Source organism: Coregonus clupeaformis, chromosome 7 (assembly GCF_020615455.1).
Source record: "Coregonus clupeaformis isolate EN_2021a chromosome 7, ASM2061545v1, whole genome shotgun sequence".
NCBI lineage: Eukaryota > Metazoa > Chordata > Actinopteri > Salmoniformes > Salmonidae > Coregonus > Coregonus clupeaformis.
This window is the reverse complement of record NC_059198.1, coordinates 52,515,741-52,536,258: the sequence shown is the minus strand read 5'-3', so window position 1 is coordinate 52,536,258 and position 20,518 is coordinate 52,515,741. Positions and strand designations below refer to the sequence as shown.

Here is a 20,518-nt window from a genome sequence, read left to right as displayed (position 1 = left end):
TTCCAGTCGGGCCTTCAGGGTTTTGTTGTCATTTTTGAACGTTGCGCACTGTTTCTCTATGTCCTGTAGCCTGGCCTCGTGATCGATTGTCGTCTGCTCAACCTCGTGCACCCTTCCCTTAGTTGCCTTCACAGTTTCGGCCAAAGTCCCAATACTCTTTGAGATATCAGCCAACCTTGTGTCCACCTTCTTGCTTAGTGCGTTTATGGCAGCCAGTATGTCACTTTGAGTAGGATCTGTGGGGAACTCTTGGAAGCTAGCCTCTTCAGCTAGCTCCTCGTGGGTCGGCGACGTTGAAATTGGTTCGTTGTCTATCTCATTCCAATTATCTTGTTTAGCGCCCCCTTTTTTGTTGCCTTTTCCCTTTGTCATATTTGTTTGAAGTTATAGGTTGTGAGAGGTTAAGATAAATATTAATTTGTTTCAAAATTGAGCGGAGCTCTAGCAATGCACGTCTACTCCATAGCACGCTCTCTAGCGCCCCCCCCCCAGGAGGGCTTCTTAAAGAAAAACTAACAGGTCTGTGAGAGACGGAATTCTTACTGGTTGGTAGGTGATCAAATACTTATGTCATGCAATAAAATGCAAATTAATTACTTAAAAATCATACAATGTGATTTTCTGGATTTTTGATAAATGATAAATGATACAGACCTCTACATGCTTTGTAAGTAGGAAAACCTGCAAAATCGGCAGTGTATCAAATACTTGTTCTCCCCACTGTAGGTATTACAGACTCGGTCAGGGAGAGGTTGAAAATGTCAGTGAAGACACTTGCCAGTTAGTCCGCTATGCTCTGAGTACATGTCCCGGTAATCTGTTTGGCCCACTGCCTTCTGAATGTTGACCTTTGTAAAGGTCTTGCTCACATCGGCTACGGAGAGCGTGATCACACAGTCATCCGGAACAGCTGGTGCTCTCATGCATGCTTCAGTGTTGCTTGCCTCGACGCTAGCATAAAAGACATTGAGCTCGTCTGGTAGAAAAAGAAAAGGAGAGCCGCACACTCTAGGAGCTCAGATGCAACAATTTAATAACCTAATAACCAATGTTTCGACAGACAAGCTGTCTTCATCAGGGTATAATGACAAACACTGCGGGTCACTAGTTTATATAGTGTCAAAGGACACACACAGGTGTCTGTAATCATGGCTGGGTGTGGCTTGATATCAATGGTTAATTTACAGATATACACTACCTGTGATGAGGTGTGAATGATGGAGTCAGGTGCAGGAGGTAAAACACAGAAATCAAGAGTTTATTCAGTGTCCAATAATGTAGCGTATATAACGACAGAAGGAAACTAGAACAAGGGAAAATCAACCTTGGCTGCATACAAGCTACTCACTTTCACAACGAACAATCACTCACAAAGGACAAGGGGGCAGAGGGAACACTTATACACAGACTAATGAGGGAATGACTACCAGGTGTGTGTGATTGACAAGACAAGACAAATGGAGTGATGATAAATGGAGCGGTAGTGGCTAGTAAGCCGGTGACGACGAACGCCGAAACCTGCCCAAGCAAGGAGGAGGGGCAGCCTCGGCTGAATTCGTGACACTACTGTTCAAAAGTTTGGGGTCACTTAGAAATGTCCTTGTTTTCGAAAGAAAAGCAATTTTTTGTCCATTAAAATAACATGAAATATAGTTTAGACATTGTTAATGTTGAAAATGGCTATTGTAGTTGGAAACGGCTGTTTTTTTATGGAATATCTACATAGGCGTACAGAGGCCCATTATCAGCAACCATCAGTCCTGTGTTCCAATGGCACATTGTGTTTGCTAATCCAAGTTTCTAATTTTAAAAGGCTAATTGATCATTAGAAAACCCTTTTGCAATTATGTTAGCACAGCTGAAAACTGTTGTGCTGATTAAAGAAACAATAAAACTGGCCTTCTTGAGACTAGTTGAGTATCTGGAGCATCAGTAATTGTGGGTTTGATCACAGGCTCAAAATGGCCAGAAACAAATAACTTTTTCTGAAACTCGTCAGTCTATTCTTGTTCTGAGAAATGAAGGCTATTCCATGCGAGAAATTGCCAAGAAACTGAAGATCTCGTACAACGCTGTGTACTGCTCCCTTCACAGAACAGCGCATACTGGCCTTACCAGAATAGAAAGAGGAGTGGGAGGCCCCGGTGCACAACTGAGCAAGAGGACAAATATATTAGAGTGTCTAGTTTGAGAAACAGACGCCTCACAGGTCCTCAACTGGGAGCTTCATCAAATAGTACCCGCAAAACACCAGTCTCAACGTCAACAGTGAAGAGGTGACTCCAGGATGCTGACCTTCTAGGCAGAGTTGCAAAGAAAAAGCCATATCTCAGACTGGCCAATAAAAAGAAAAGATTGGCTTTTTTTTTGCAACTCTGCCTAGAAGTCGATAAAGGGGCCGTTACTGCATCAATACCCGCTACAATAGGGTTTTGGGGGTTTTGTAACATTCTTGTGTAATTTCGGCAAAGTATAGAAAGTGGCAATTGTAGGGTGTTGAATAGCCAAAAAGTCATGTTCTTTTTTGATGATTTGACCAGAACTTAAAAACCCATCTAGGACAGTAAAGATAGTGTTCTGAAATTGGAAAGTGGGGTCACTTCTGAGTTTCTTGTAAAAGGTGTTGTCAAGCAGTTGTCTATGACACTCATTTACATAAACTGTCCTATCCATGAGTACATCCGACCCACCCTTATCAGCAGGGCTGGTAAGGACTGACGTATCGGATGGTAAATCAAGCAAAGCTTGACAGCAACATAGACAGCAACGTATTCACCCAAAAATGTAAGTGGTTTAAAATATCAGGCAAATCATTAGTTAGCTAGCTAGCTATCACATTAAATGTGTTAACAATATGATAGCTAACGTTATCTAGCCTGTCAGTGGCGCTGACAGATTGAAACTGGTATAGCAACAAAATGTGTTTCACTCTATCCAGGCATCAATTAGCTAATACATTTGAAAGTTTATTGGGAAGTTTCATGAACTAATAAGTTAGACACTCACCGGACAACTTTGGCGCAGTGGTCTAAGGCACTGCATCGCAGTGCTAGCTGTGCCACTAGAGATCCTGGTTCGAATCCAGGCTCTGTCGTAGCCGGCCGCGACCGGGAGACCCATGGGGCGGCGCACAATTGGCACAGCGTCGTCCAGGGTAGGGGAGGGAATGGCCGGCAGGGATGTAGCTCAGTTGGTAGAGCATGGCGTTTGCAACGCCAGGGTTGTGGGTTCGATTCCCACGGGGGGGCAGTATGAAATTTTTTTTATATATATATATAAAAAAAAATGAACAAAAAAGAATGTATGCACTCACTAACTGTAAGTCGCTCTGGATAAGAGCGTCTGCTAAATGACTAAAATGTAAAAATGTAGGTCGCTTGGTTTCCATTTGTAACAGATGGTTGTCAACGGTTACTGGTCTTGGAACTCATGTGTTCACCAGAAATGACTTCTGGTAAACTGTTTGCCACTAGTGGCAATAAATATTGTTGTGCCAAAGGTTTGCTGCAAATTCACCACTAGTGGCAAACATTTGCAAAGTTCTGGCAACATTTTGTGGCACACTATTTAGTTTGCAGCAAATTTGCCACAAACTTGCGGGATGTTTGCAGCAACAAATTAATTTTGGTAAGGGAGGTTTGGAATCGCAGTTGAAAAATGACAGTTAACTTCTGTACTCACGATACACTCGAGATAGAACACCAGTACGCATTTTGAAACAAAGACTGAATCAGATGGAGAAATTAGACCAATAAATGCTTATCTAAGCTCATGTTTTGTGTTTATAATGGTATAGGTCAGGACTCAGCAGTCCTGTGATCAAGCAAGTCAACAACAACAGAGCTACTGAGTGAATTCAGGCTATGGTCCAAAACCCTACAGAGGCAGTCTGGAGCACAAAGCTAATTCCCAGTGCCCAGCATATTCCTCCTCCCTGAGTCCAGTTAGATTAATAAACAGCCTCTGTCTGTTGCGGGATCTTGTAAAAATGTCTGCAATGTTGTTGTTTTGCCCACGCCCCAGGAGTGGCGAGCACTGACAGGGTGGTTCTGAATGTGGACCGCGCGGCACAGCCCAGCCCGCTGACTGCTGCTCAGTGTACATACTACATCTTTCATTTTCAGAGTCTAACTGGAGTGGTAGTGAGGAAAATATTTGGGGTGGAGGGGTCCTTTGCTTTCACTTAGAGTCTGACTCGACTGACCTGGAATGTTTGTCTCAGATGTTCTACACAAGGTTACAACCACGAACCTGCACACAAGCAAACACATGCATGCATACACATACACACATGGGGTTGTAAGCAGCCCCTGGTGAGATCGTTGTGCTTTTCATTGAGCTTCATCAGACAATGTGAAAGACATAGTTTATGAGTTCTGATGGAAAGTCAGCTGCTTTTACATTATTCACCCTTCACTGATCCATCCCAACACCACACTGCTCCATCCCAACACCACACTGCTCCATCCCAACGCCACACTGCTCCATCCCAACGCCACACTGCTCCATCCCAACACCACACTGCTCCATCCCAACGCCACACTGCTCCATCCCAACGCCACACTGCTCCATCCCAACGCCACACTGCTCCATCCCAACACCACACTGCTCCATCCCAACACCACACTGCTCCATCCCAACACCACACTGCTCCATCCCAACACCACACTGCTCCATCCCAACACCACACTGCTCCATCCCAACACCACACTGCTCCATCCCAACACCACACTGCTCCATCCCAACACCACACTGCTCCATCCCAACACCACACTGCTCCATCCCAACACCACACTGCTCCATCCCAACACCACACTGCTCCATCCCAACGCCACACTGCTCCATCCCAACACCACACTGCTCCATCCCAACACCACACTGCTCCATCCCAACACATAAATATTTCATGGCCTCCTTTATTAATATTCCAGATGGATTTACCATGTCTACAGCAGTCCACCTGTCTCTGACCTCTGACCTCTGTGTGACCCCACTAGGGTTGGAGGGCGATGCGGACCTCCAGTTCTTGCTGGTGGGGGGAGAGCTGATGAAGGTGAGGTCCTCCTTCTGGAGGAAGAACCGATTCTACAAGCTGCAGGAGGACTGTACAACCATGTGGCACGAGTCACACAGGACCTTCAAGAGCAACCAGACCTGTGAGTGCTGCTACCGTTAACGTAACCTAGAAAGACGCCTAAGCAGAGTTCCCTCATCCATTTTTCAGGGGGAAACGGAAGTTAGGTTGAAAATATCCCTGAAAATCGGATGTTAGCGTTTTAATGGCGACTCATGTACATTAACATCTACAACTGAATTAACGCTATCCCATTGAACGCTATTCCCACGGGGGGGCCATATTGAAAAATGTATGCACTCACTGATTGTAAGTTGCTCTGGATAAGAGCGTCTGCTAAATGACTAAAAAGGGCCTGTTGTGAAACAACATATCCTCCAGTGGGTTGTCTGTTATAGTGGACCAGTTCCCGTGGAAACAGGTTGTAATGTGTTAGGGTAGGAAGTAAGAGTTTTTACTCAAAGTAAAAACAAAGTGTGGTCAAAGACTTATTAACTTAGTTGTAGTCACGATATGGTTACCTAGAACTTAAAACATAGTTACAGTTGAAGTCTGAAGTTTACATACACCTTAGCCAAATACATTTAAACTCAGTTTTTCACAATTCCTGACATTTAATCCTAGTATAGATTCCCTGTCTTAGGTCAGTTAGGATCACCACTTTATTTTAAGAATGTGAAATGTCAGAATAATAGTAGAGAGAATGATTTATTTAAGCTTTTATTTTTTTCATCACATTCCCAGTGGGTCAGAAGTTTACATACACTCAATTAGTATTTGGTAGCATTGCCTTTAAATTGTTTAACTTGGGTCAAACGTTTCGGGTAGCCTTCCACAAGCTTCCCACAATAAGTTGGGTGAATTTTGGCCCATTCCTCCTGACAGAGCTGGTGTAACTGAGTCAGGTTTGTAGGCCTCCTTGCTCGCACACACTTTTTAATTCTGCCCACAAATTTTCTATAGGATTGAGGTCAGGGCTTTGTGATGGCCACTCCAATACCTTGACTTTGTTGACTTGGTTGTCCTTAAGCCATTTTGCCACAGCTTTGGAAGTATGCATGGGGTCATTGTCCATTTGGGAGACCCATTTGCGACCAAGCTTTAACTTCCTGACTGATGTCTTGAAATGTTGCTTCAATATATCCAGATAATTTTCCTTCCTCATGATGCCATCTATTTTGTGAAGTGCACCAGTCCCTCCTGCAGCAAAGCACCCCCACAGCATGATGCTGCCACCCCCGTGCTTCACGGTTGGGATGGTGTTCTTCGGCTTGCAAGCAACCCCCTTTTTCCTCCAAACATAACGATGGTCATTATGGCCAAACAGTTCTATTTTTGTTTCATCAGACCAGTGGACATTTCTCCAAAAAGTACGATCTTTGTCCCCATGTGTCACAATCGTCTAAGGAGGAGGACCAAGGCGCAGCGTTGAAGGTGAACATATTTATTTAATTAATGATCACACGTAACAAAACAACAAAACGAAAACGTGACGTCCCTGGTTACATATACAAACCAACACGGAACAAGAAACCACAAACACAAAGGAAAGACAGACAGTTTAAATATGGCTCCCAATCAGAGACAACCAGCAACAGCTGACACTCGTTGCCTCTGATTGGGAGCCACTCTGGCCAACATAGAAATACCACAACTAGAACTCCCAACATAGCAATAGAATACATAGAATTACACACCCTGGCTCAACATATAGAGTCCCCAGAGCCAGGGCGTGACAGTACCCCCCCCTAAAGGCGCGGACTCCGACCGCGCCAACTAAATACCACAGGGGAGGGACCGGGTGGGCACTCCGCCTAGGCGGCGGATCCGGCTCCGGACCTGATCCCCACTCCTTCTCTAACCCCCCAAAGTACCCCTGGTCCGGTCTGGCCCTGCTGACCAGAGCTGAACTGAACACTGGTGGAGCGGATTGCTCTAGCTCCGGCGTGACGCAGCACCTGACCGGTGCCGGACCCGCCACCGGTGGAACAGGCACGGGCCGTGCCGGACTGACGACGCACACCACTGGCTTGGTGTGGGGGAGCAGGAGCGGGCCGAGCCGGGCTGACGAAACGCACCACTGACTTGGTGCGGGGAGCAGGAGCGGGCCGGACCGGGCTGACGAAGCGCACCACTGACTTGGTGCGGGGAGCAGGAAACGGGCCGTGCCGGGCTGACGACGCGCACCACAGACTTGGTGCGGGGAGCAGGAACGGGCCGGACAGGGCTGACGAAACGCACCACTGACTTGGTGCGGGAGCAGGAATGGGCCGGACTGGGCTGGCGACGCGCACCACAGACTTGGTGCGGAGAGCAGGAACGGGCCGGACAGGGCTGACGAAACGCACCACAGACTTGGTGCGGGGAGCAGGAATGGGCCGGACTGGGCTGGCGACGCGCACCACAGACTTGGTGCGGAGAGCAGGAACGGGCCGGACAGGGCTGACGAAACGCACCACTGACTTGGTGCGGGGAGCAGGAATGGGCCGGGCCGAGCTGGCGATGCGCACCGTAGACTTGGTGCGAGTGGCAGGAACAGGCCGGACCGTACTGGGAACACACACCACTGGCCCTACGTGGGGATCAGGAACAGGCCGGACCGTACTGGGAACAAACACCGCTGGCCCTACGTGGTGATCAGGAACAGGCCGGACCGGACTGGTAACACACCCCAGTACCTCTCGCCGTGCCTCTACATCTTCCACCCCCTCTTCGACCAGTGGCCCCCGTAACCTGGCGGCCTCCTCTGCCAATCCGCTGGGCCGCTCTGCCGCGGTCTCCTGCTGGCCCGTCGTCCACGGCGTTAGCCCCCCCCCTAAAAAATTTCTGGGCTTCACTCCTACCCCCCCCATCTTTGTCCAAGATGGCGAAGTAGTGCAGTTGTGTTTTTATCGTCTGTCTGTAAATAGCCTGTAAATACCCTATTTTCGTACATTTTTCGTACATATTTCCCTATCAGACTTTTCATCCCTCTACAAGATATACTTTCCTGCAACCCGCCTCACTCAATGTGGAACGGATTCTATTATTGACTTACCTTTATCTAGAATCTAGAATCTCCAGTTGAAACTAGCTAGCCAGCTAACTAGCTACTTGCTATTTGCTATTAGCCACAGCTAGCGGTGTTTTCACCCAGAACATTGGATTTTTTAAATTTAATTTTAATCATTGGACATTGATCACCGGATATTCGGCCAGTCTGCACAGCGCGTTATCGACCCAGAACATATCAGTTTTTCCGCGGAATCACTGATTCACTGGACCTTTAACTCCGGATTAATCGCTACCAGCTGGCTACAACAAATCGGACGCTGTGGTCTGGCTAATCAACCTGAGCTAGGCCCATCTCCCGGCTATCTACCTCTCTATCAACCGGACGGGACCATATAGTATTGACACGGAGCCCCGCCGATCCTACACGACTGGTCTGCCGACGAAATCGTCTGATGTGGTTACGACGTAACCACGAAGATTCCATCCATCTGCTAGCCCTGGCCCGTTAGCACACGCTTACTCACTAAACTGAACTAGCTACTGGACTAGCTACTTGCTATTAGCCACAGCTAGCAGTGTTTCACCCAGAACATTTGATTTTTTCCGCGGGATTAATTTTAATCACTGGTCTTTGATCACCGGATATTCGGCCAGTCAGCACTGCGCGTTATCGACCCAGAACATATCAGTTTTTCCGCCGGAATCACTGGACCTTTAACTCCGGATTCTTCGCTACCAGCTGGCTACAACAAAACGGACGTAGCACATGCTAGCCGTGGCCTCTTACTCACTAGCACTTCACCACCGGACCTTATGATAACTCAGCTATACAGCTGATATCTGCTGGACTGTTCCTTTTTTTACGGTACTACATCCTGTTTATGTTTAGCCTCAGCCCAAACATGGTTAGTTTATTGTTGTTTCGGTTATTTCTAATTGTACTATATCACTGTAGACCCCCCAGCCTAGCTAAACCTGCCTTAGTTAGCTCTTTTGTCCCTCCACCCATACACTCAGAGACCGACTCAATTGATGCCTCTAGAGATACTATCTCTTTCAGTGTTACCCAACGCTTAGGTTTACCTCCACTTTACTCATATCCTTCCATATCCTTGTCTGTACATAATGCCCTGAATCTTTTCTATAACACCCGGAAATCTGCCCCCTTTATTCTATGTACCCAACGCACTAGAAGACCAGTTCTTAAAGCCTTTAGCCGTATCCTTATTCTAGTCCTCCTCTGTTCCTCTGGTGATGTAGAGGCTAACCCAGGCCCTGTAGCCCCAGTATCACTCCTACTCCCCAGGAGCTATCATTTGTTGACTTCTGTAATCGCAAAAGTCTTGGTTTCTTGCACATAAATATCAGAAGTCTACTTCCTAAGTTTGAGTTATTCACTGCGTTAGCACACTCTGCCAACCCTGATGTTCTAGTAGTGTCTGAATCCTGGCTCAGGAAGGCCACCAAAAATTCTGAAATTTCCATCCCCAACTATAACATTTTCCGTCTAGATAGAACTGCCAAAGGGGGGTGGAGTTGCAATCTACTGTAGAGATAGCCTGCAGAGCTCTATCATACTATCCAGGTCTGTGCCCAAACAGTTTGAGCTTCTACTTCTAAAAATCCACCTTTCCAGAAATAAGTCTCTCACTGTTGCCGCTTGCTACAGACCCCCTCAGCCCCCAGCTGTGCCCTGGACACCATATGTGAATTGATTGCCCCCATTTATCCTCTGAGTTTGTACTGCTTGGTGACCTAAATTGGGATATGCTTAATACCCCAGCCATCCTACAATCCAAGCTAGATGCCCTCAACCTCACGCAAATTATCAACGAACCTACCAGGTACAACCCTAAATCCTTAAACATGGGTACCCTCATAGATATCATCCTGACTAATATACCCTCTAAATACACCTCAGCTGTCTTCAACCAGGATCTCAGCGATCACTGCCTTATTGCCTGCGTCCGTAACGGGTCCGCGGTCAAACAACCACCCCTCATCACTGTCAAACGCTCCCTAAAACACTTTAGCGAGGAGGCCTTCCTAATTGACCTGGCCCAGGTATCCTGGATGGATATAGATCTCATTCCGTCAGTAGAGGATGCCTGGTTGTTCCTTAAAAGTAATTTCCTCTCAATCTTAAATAAACATGCCCCATTCAAAAAATACAGAACTAAGAACCGATATAGCCCCTGGTTCTCCTCAGACTTGACTGCCCTTGACCAGCACAAAAACATCCTGTGGCGTATAGCATTAGCATCAAAAAGCCCCCGCGATATGCAACTTTTCAGGGAAGTTAGGAACCAATATACACAAGCAGTCAGGAAAGCAAAGGCTAACTTTTTCAAACAGAAATTTGCATCCTGTAGCACTAACTCCAAAAAGTTTTGGGACACTGTAAAGTCCATGGAGAATAAGAGCACTTCCTCCCAGCTGCCCACTGCACTGAGGCTAGGAAACACTATCTCCACCGATAAATCTACAATAATCGAGAATTTCAACAAGCATTTTGCTACAGCTGGCCATGCTTTCCATCTGGCTACCACTAACCCGGCCACCAACTCTGCACCCTCTGCTGCAACTTGCCCATGCCCCCCCCGCTTCTCCTTCACACAAATTCAGACAGCTGATGTTTTGAAAGCGCTGCAAAATCTGGACCCCTACAAATCAGCTGGGCTAGACAATCTGGACCCTTTCTTCCTAAAACTAGCCGAAATTGTCGCAACCCCTATTACTAGTCTGTTCAACCTCTCTTTCATAACGTCTGAGATCCCCAGAGATTGGAAAGCTGCCGCGGTCATCCCCCTCTTCAAAGGGGTGACACTCTAGATCCAAACTGCTACAGACCTATATCCATCCTGCCCTGCCTTTCGAAAGTATTCGAAAGCCAAGTTAATAAACAGATCATCGACCATTTCGAATCCCACCGTACCTTCTCCGCTATGCAATCCGGTTTCCGAGCTGGTCACGGGTGCACTTCAGCCACGCTCAAGGTCCTAAACGATATTATAACCGCGATTGATAATAGACAGTACTGTGCAGCCGTCTTCATCGACCTGGCCAAGGCTTTCGACTCTGTCAACCACCGCATTCTTATTGGCAGACTAAATAGCCTTGGTTTCTCAAATGACTGCCTCGCCTGGTTCACCAACTACTTCTCAGATAGAGTTCAGTGTGTCAAATCGGAGGGCCTGTTGTCTGGACCTATGGCAGTCTCTATGGGGGTGCCACAGGGTTCAATTCTTGGGCCGACACTTTTCTCTGTGTATATCAATGATGTCGCTCTTGCTGCTGGTGACTCTCAGATCCACCTCTACGCAGACGACACCATTTTGTATACATCTGGCCCTTCATTGGACACTGTGTTAACAAACCTCCAAACGAGCTTCAATGCCATACAACAATCCTTCAGTAGCCTTCAACTGCTCTTAAACACTAGTAAAACTAAATGCATGCTTTTCAATCGAACGCTGCTAGCACCCGCCCACCCGACTAGAATCACCACTCTCGACGGGTCTGACCTAGAGTATGTGGACAACTACAAATATCTAGGTGTCTGGTTAGACTGTAAACTCAACTTCCAGACTCACATAAAGAATCTCCAATCCAAAGTTAAATCTAGAATCGGCTTCCTATTTCGCAACAAAGCCTCCTTCACTCATGCTGCCAAACATGCCCTCGTAAAACTGACTATCCTACCGATCCTTGACTTCGGCGATGTCATTTATAAAATAGCCTCCAACACTCTACTCAGCAAATTGGATGTAGTCTATCACAGTGCCATCCGTTTTGTCTCCAAAGCCCCATACACTACCCACCACTGTGACCTGTACGCTCTTGTTGGCTGGTCCTCACTACATGTTCGTCGTCAAACCCACTGGCTCCAGGCCATCTATAAATCACTGCTAGGCAAATCCCGCCTTATCTTAGCTCATTGGTCACCATAGCAGCACCCACCCGTAGTCTGCGCTCCAGCAGGTATATCTCACTGGTCATTCCCAAAGCCAACACCTCCTTTGGCCGCCATTCCTTCCAGTTCTCTGCTGCCAATGACTGGAACGAATTGCAAAAATCTCTGAAGCTGGAGACTCTTATCTCCCTCAATAACTTTAAGCATCAGTTGTCAGAGCACCTTACCGATCACTGCACCTGTACACAGCCCATCTGAAATTAGCCCACCCAACTACCTCATCCCTATATTGTTATTTAATTTGCTATTTTGCACCCCAGTATCTCTATTTGCACATAATCTCTTGCACATCTAGCATTCCAGTGTTAATACTATTGTAATTATTCTGCACTATAGCCTATTTATTGCCTTACCTCCATAACTTGCTACATTTGCACACACTGTATATATATTTTCTGTTGTATTTCTGACTTTTTGTTTTTTTTTACCCCATATGTAACTCTGTGTTGTTTTTGTTGCACTACTTTGCTTTGTCTTGGCCAGGTCGCAGTTGTAAATGAGAACCTGTTCTCAACTGGCTTACCTGGTTAAATAAAGGTGAAATAAATAAAAAAAAATACCCGTGGCCAAGGTCTCCATGTTCCTCGCCAGCCGTTCGCCCTTCTGCCACAATGTCAAGCCCTTCTCTTCCTCACTCGGCTTGACCCAGTCGAGGAGGCGAAGGAGATCTGTTAGGGATCTCCCTGGCGATGGCTCCTGGACACGCTGCTTGGTCACATCTTGGTGGTTTCTTCTGTCACGATCGTCTAAGGAGGAGGACCAAGGCGCAGCGTTGAAGGTGAACATATTTATTTAATTAATGATCACGCGTAACAAAACAACAAAACGAAAACGTGACGTCCCTGGTTACATATACAAACCAACACGGAACAAGAAACCACAAACACAAAGGAAAGACAGACAGTTTAAATATGGCTCCCAATCAGAGACAACCAGCAACAGCTGACACTCGTTGCCTCTGATTGGGAGCCACTCTGGCCAACATAGAAATACCACAACTAGAACTCCCAACATAGCAATAGAATACATAGAATTACACACCCTGGCTCAACATATAGAGTCCCCAGAGCCAGGGCGTGACACCATGTGCAGTTGCAAACCGTAGTCTGGCTTTTTTTATGGCGGTTTTGGAGCAGTGGCTTCTTCCTTGCTGAGCGGCCTTTCAGGTTATGTCGATATACCTCACTATATCGCAATTGGATTAGCTGACTCTCCCTCTGCCGGTGAAACGGCCTCTCCCTCTATGACCCCTCTCTCCTTGGCTCTTCTTTGGTAGCTAACTCAGCCATAAATCAGTAAGTCTCCGCTCTCTCTACTTTATATCTGCTGGCTATTTTTGTTCTTGTTTTCTGTGGGTTCCTGCATGTGCCAGACTAGTTGGTGTTGTTCTCTATTTATCTATGTAAACCATGGTGGTTGGCTTGATAGGCAACTAACAAGCTTTAGCTGGCTGGCTGAAATAAGATAAGATAACCGCATATATCGGTAACATTATTTGATAACTGTTTAGATGAAAACTTTGGAATACTTTAATGTAGCTGTAAGCCAGGTGTTGATAGCAACTGGCTGACTCATGCAGGCTAGTTGGCTAGCAACCTTGCAAGCTGATTTGTAAAAACACATTCACCAAGTATTTGCTTGTAAGTTGGCAGAGAATTTAATTGAAACCAGTAGTTTCAATTTTAAACGATTTGGTTTAATTTATACATTTGAAGTTATTTCTGTTGGACATGATAGGGAATAGGCTGGCTTCCATATAACATTACACCAAATCTGGCATGATCAGTTTTATGTAATAACTCAAAATATTGAAAAGTGAGGTAACCTTGCATTGGGACTTTTGATGTGTATACTAATGCAAATCCATTTGTTACATTCAGGATTGGGTAGGTTACTTTCTAAATGTAATCCTTTACAGTTAATGGTTACCTGTCCAAAATTGTAATCAGTAACATAACTTTTGGATTACCCAAACTCAGTAACGTAATCGGATTACTTCCCCTTAAGAGGCGATGGTTATTATTTTTCATCATGAATGTTGTTCTGAAGGCAGCTCTGCAGAGCGGTCACTAGCTGGCACAGCCACAAAGTCATAACATCAGATTTTAAACCTAACCCTAATGCCTAACTAGGTTTCTGGTTTTCCAGAAGGTTCCGGATTTCCTGCTTATTCCCTTCTGATTCCTCTGTAATTATTTGACTTCATTATCTATCACCTTCTCCGAAGAGCCGTGTGTTCAATGATAAAGAGTTGGGTTACTATCAAGTTCTTTTCTAGAGTTTAATCCTTCTAAGTAGCAGCAGCCAAAATGCCTCCATCACTTCACTTCCATGTAAAAAACCTGTCTGATTAGAATGAATAATGTCCGACAATACCTTTTTAATTCAATGCGCTATACATTTTGCTAGAAGTTTTGCATCACAACACTGAAGTGTAAGGGGCCTAATCTACCGTTTACATAGGAGTGGTTAAAACATGCTAATAATGGTCCTCTTGGTATATCAAAAAAGGTTTGGTATACCTCGCTGGTATGCCATCCAACCCTGGAGTTTTCCTGGACTTAAAGTCTTTAATTGCATCCAGAAGTTCCTCCTCCGTAATTTCACCTTCACATGAGTCTTTCTGTATGGCTGTTCATTTTACATTATCAATAGAAAAAAAATCTCTACAATTAGCTTCAGTTAGAGGAGATGGAGGCGACTGAAACGAAAACATATGCTTAAAGTACTTTGCTACCGTTTTCAAAATATAATTTGATGAATCATGGGTGACTTATTTTTGGTAGCGTTCCTATGTTGAAGATAAAAAAATAATTTGGTGCATTTTCCCCCATATTCCATCCAGTTTGCTTTATTTTTATAATATATTACACTTGATCTTTCTTGAATAAGTTTCTCAATTTCTTTTTCTTTTTCCTCTAATTTATTCTGAGCCTCTATGTTACAGTTTTTATTGCTATCTATCTGTTCTGTTAGACTTTCTATTTCCTGTGTTAGTAAAACTATTTTGACCTAAATTGCTTTTGATGAGTACTGAATTGCATGGCCTCTAAAGGCACATTTAAAGGTGGATTTGCTGTACCTATGTTATGTCGGAAGAAATCAGTTATAAATTCCTCTGTCCTTGTTAAAAGCAAGTTATCATCCAATAGGCTTTGATTACATCTCTAATATCCTCACCCACGTGGAAATTCAGTAAGAGTAATGTATATTGAAAAGTGTTATTTGCATGTGAAAAATGTATGAGCCATATGCTGCATCTGCCATAGGCCTTTTGTTTACATTTATATTGGCGACACTGATGTCTCAATAATTTGCAGCTGTTTAAGTCTATCAAAAGTGCATGAGTTTGAGCATCCCAGCTAGCACATAATGTTCTGAGAACCATATGTTTCTTAAGGCTTCTTCATATTGGCAGTTTGAAGTGACTCAAATAAAAACAAATTGCATATCCGATTTGAATCTGTTCTTTTTCCTGCAGTCTGAACAGCCAAAAAGCACATAGAATCAGATATTTCAAGCCACATTTCAAACCAACTTCGTAGGTGGTTTGAAATCAGATACAAATCTGACTCCTGGCCCTCAAGTGGTATTTAGACTGTTATTTGGGGTATCATGTTGCTTGCTAGCTACTCTGTTTACAGTTTGATAAATAATAATAATATGCCATTTAGCAGACGCTTTTATCCAAAGTGACTTACAGTCATGCGTGCATACATTTTTGTGTATGGGTGGTCCCGGGGATTGAACCCACTACCTTGGCGTTACAAGCGCTATGCTCTACCTGCTGAGCTAAAGAGGACCAGAACATGTGGTAAGAACATGTGGTAGCTAATTAGCTTGTTAATTGTTTACAAACAAATGAGTGAATGTGCTATAAAGCTAGCTAGCTAGCCAGTTGACTGCTGTGGCTAGCCAAAAAGGACTCATTTTGAAAGTTGGCTCATCTTAACCTTTGAGGCTTTAAAGTGTTCTTGCACTATGATTTTGAACATTCAAAGCAACTGGTTGTCACGCCCTGACTCTGGGGACTCTAATTTGTTGAGTCAGGGTGTGATTTTCTATGTTGTATTTTCTATGTTTGGATCTAGTATGTCTAGATCTATGTTGGCCGGTGTGGTTCCCAATCAGAGGCAGCTGTCGCTCGTTGTCTCTGATTGGGGACCATACTTAGGCAGCCTATTGGCACTAGTGGGTTGTGGGATCTTGTTCCAGTTAAGGTATGTTGTGCTGTGCTGCCTTGGACTTCACGTTTCGTTTTGTTTGTTGTTTTGTCGTTGTGTTTAATATTTAAACATGTACGCATATCACACTGCGCCTTGGTCTGACCCGTCGATGAACGAACGTGACAGAAGATCCCACCAAACGAGGACCAAGCAGCGTGCCCAGGAGGAGCGAATAGCCATGTCACAGGTGGGCAAATGGTGGTCATGGGAGGAGATATTTGCGGGGAAAGGGCCATGGGCGAGGGTAGATGCCCAGGCAGGAGAGGAGAAACGGCGCCAACAGTGCCGACGACGGAGACCCGAGAGGCAACCCCAATAAAAAAAATGTTGTTGGGGGGCACACGGTGTGGACGGCCCGGCCTGTTCCTGCTCCCCGCACCAAGCCAGTGGTGCGTGTGTCCAGTCCGGCACGGCCCGTGCCTGTTCCACCGGTGCCTGGTCCGGCACCGGTCAGCTGCTCCACTCCGGAGCCAGAGCAATCCGCTTCACCGGGGTCCAGTCCAGCTCCGGTCAGTGGCTCCACTCCGGAGCCAGAGCAGTCTGCTCCACCAGTGCCTGTTCCAGCTCCGGTCAGCGGCTCCACTCCGGAGCCTGACAGTCCGCTCCACCGGTGCCCGGTCCAGCTCCGGTCAGCGGCTCCAGTCCGGAGCCTGACAGTCCGCTCCACCGGTGCCCGGTCCAGCTCCGGTCAGCGGCTCCAGTCCAGACCCAGACGTCAGCCCCTCTCCAGGTTCGGGGTCTCCCACACCAGGGTCCAGACAGGGCTTGGAGTATAGTGGGAGGAAGGAGAGGGGAAGCAACGCGCCAAGGTCCAGACCAGACCAGGGGCGCAATATGGAGGCGGAGAATAGGTGGTTGTCCAGTCCGGCACGTTGCCCACCCTGCCCCTACCCTGTTAAGTACCCCCCCCCCACCTTTGGTCTTTGATCTTTCAAACAAAGAGTGTTGCAGAGATGGTTGTCCTTCTGGAAGGTTCTCCCATCTCCACAGAGGAACTCTAGAGCTCTGTCAGAGTGACCATTGGGTTCTTGGTCACCTCCTTGACCAAGACCCTTCTCCCCCGATTGCTCAGTTTGACCGGGCGGCCAGCTCTAGGAAGAGCCTTGGTGGTTCCAAACTTCTTCCATTTAAGAATGATGGAGGCCACTGTGTTCTTGGGGACCTTCAAAGCTGCAGAATTTTTTTGGTACCCTTCCCCAGATCTGCACCTCGACAAAATCCTGTCTCGGAGCTCTACAGACAATTCCCTCGACCTCACGGCTTGGTTTTTGCTCTGACATGCACTGTCAACTGTGGGACCTTATATAGACAGGTGTGTGCCTTTCCAAATCATGTCCAATTAATTGAATTTACCACAGGTGGACTCCAATGGTTGTAGAAACAGCTCAAAGATGATCAATGGAAACAGGATGCACCTGAGCTCAATTTCGAGTCTCATAGCAATACTAACGTAAATAAGGTATTCCAGTTTATTTTTATTTTCATACATTTGCAAACATTTCTGTTTTTGCTTTGTCATTATGGGATACTGTGTGTAGATTGCTGAGGATTTGTATTTATTTAATCAATTTTAGAATAAGGCTGTAACATAACATAATGTGGATAAAGTCAAGGGGTCTGAATAATTTCCGAAGGCACTGTATACATGTGCAAATAGCCATCCACCACAACCACCGTAACAAAATGAGACAGCAGCAGTGTGATTCACATCAACGCGCTATGTAGCCTAGATATAAATGATAAGTGATATTTACATTTACATTACATTTTAGTCATTTAGCAGACGCTCTTATCCAGAGCGACTTACAGTTTAGTGAGTGCATACATTATTAATTGTTTTATTTTATACTGGCTCCCCGTGGGAATCAAACCCACAACCCTGGCATAGCAAACACCATGCTCTACCAACTGAGCTACATCCCGGATGATATCCGTTTCACCTGTAGGCTACACCACTGATATCATCCTGACCTCCTGTAGGCTACACCACTGATATCATCCTGACCTCCTGTAGGCTACACCACTGATATCATCCTTACCTCCTGTAGGCTACACCACTGATATCATCCTGACCTCCTGTAGGCTACACCACTGATATCATCCTGACCTCCTGTAGGCTACACCACTGATATCATCCTGACCTCCTGTAGGCTACACCACTGATATCATCCTGACCTCCTGTAGGCTACACCACTGATATCATCCTTACCTCCTGTAGGCTACACCACTGATATCATCCTGACCTCCTGTAGGCTACACCACTGATATCATCCTGACCTCCTGTAGGCTACACCACTGATATCATCCTTACCTCCCGTAGGCTACACCACTGATATCATCCTGACCTCCTGTAGGCTACACCACTGATATCATCCTGACCTCCTGTAGGCTACACCACTGCTGTCGTCCTTACCTCCAAGTGTTTATTCAAGTTGGATCATTATTGGATGCTGACAGCAGTAGCACAATTGGAAGACATATGTGGGACTGTAGCCTATAAAAGCCTATTCCTGCTCTTTTCCCGCAATCCATCAATCACATCAAACCTGTAATCCGTGATTCCCCAACCCTGGTTACGTTTCTGCTACCTACCCTTTAATCACAGAGATATAACAGCTGGTCCATTCTACTGTTGTTACTCTGTCTGTCTGAGCTCTACCACCTACTCTGTCTGTCTGAACTCCACCACCTACTCTGTCTGTCTGAACTCCACCACCTACTCTGTCTGTCTGAACTCTACCACCTACTCTGTCTGTCTGAGCTCTACCACCTACTCTGTCTGTCTGAGCTCTACCACCTACTCTGTCTGTCTGAGCTCTACCACCTACTCTGTCTGTCTGAACTCTACCACCTACTCTGTCTGTCTGAACTCTACCACCTACTCTGTCTGTCTGAACTCTACCACCTACTCTGTCTGTCTGAGCTCTACCACCTACTCTGTCTGTCTGAGCTCTACCACCTACTCTGTCTGAGCTCTACCACCTACTCTGTCTGTCTGAGCTCTACCACCTACTCTGTCTGTCTGAGCTCTACCACCTACTCTGTCTGAGCTCTACCACCTACTCTGTCTGTCTGAGCTCTACCACCTACTCTGTCTGTCTGAGCTCTACCACCTACTCTGTCTGTCTGAGCTCTACCACCTACTCTGTCTGTCTGAGCTCTACCACCTACTCTGTCTGTCTGAGCTCTACCACCTACTCTGTCTGTCTGAGCTCTACCACCTACTCTGTCTGTCTGAGCTCTACCACCTACTCTGTCTGAGCTCTACCACCTACTCTGTCTGTCTGAGCTCTACCACCTACTCTGTCTGTCTGAGCTCTACCACCTACTCTGTCTGTCTGAGCTCTACCACCTACTCTGTCTGAGCTCTACCACCTACTCTGTCTGTCTGAGCTCTACCACCTACTCTGTCTGTCTGAGCTCTACCACCTACTCTGTCTGAGCTCTACCACCTACTCTGTCTGTCTGAGCTCTACCACCTACTCTGTCTGTCTGAGCTCTACCACCTACTCTGTCTGTCTGAGCTCTACCACCTACTCTGTCTGTCTGAGCTCTACCACCTACTCTGTCTGAGCTCTACCACCTACTCTGTCTGTCTGAGCTCTACCACCTACTCTGTCTGTCTGAGCTCTACCACCTACTCTGTCTGAGCTCTACCACCTACTCTGTCTGTCTGAGCTCTACCACCTACTCTGTCTGTCTGAGCTCTACCACCTACTCTGTCTGTCTGAACTCTACCACCTACTCTGTCTGTCTGAACTCTACCACCTACTCTGTCTGTCTGAGCTCTACCACCTACTCTGTCTGTCTGAACTCTACCACCTACTCTGTCTGTCTGAGCTCTACCACCTACTCTGTCTGTCTGAACTCTACCACCTACTCTGTCTGTCTGAACTCTACCACCTACTCTGTCTGTCTGAGCTCTACCACCTACTCTGTCTGTCTGAACTCTACCACCTACTCTGTCTGTCTGAGCTCTACCACCTACTCTGTCTGTCTGAGCTCTACCACCTACTCTGTCTGAACTCTACCACCTACTCTGTCTGAACTCTACCACCTACTCTGTCTGAACTCTACCACCTACTCTGTCTGTCTGAACTCTACCACCTACTCTGTCTGTCTGAGCTCTACCACCTACTCTGTCTGTCTGAGCTCTACCACCTACTCTGTCTGTCTGAACTCTACCACCTACTCTGTCTGTCTGAACTCTACCCCAAGCCACATCCATCCCTCCCCTAGCCACCTCCCCCC

General features: G+C 46.3%; 1 protein-coding gene across 1 annotated transcript in view; it reads left to right on the top strand.

Annotated features, from left to right (window-relative positions):
- The window catches only part of LOC121556450 (1-phosphatidylinositol 4,5-bisphosphate phosphodiesterase delta-1), a 112,655-nt gene that overhangs the window by 7,478 nt on the left and 84,659 nt on the right, over positions 1 to 20,518 (top strand). Inside the window, exon 2 of the mRNA XM_041870348.2 lies at positions 4,998 to 5,156. Within this exon, the coding sequence (XP_041726282.1) occupies positions 4,998 to 5,156 (159 nt within the window). The remainder of the gene's footprint in view (positions 1 to 4,997; positions 5,157 to 20,518) is intronic.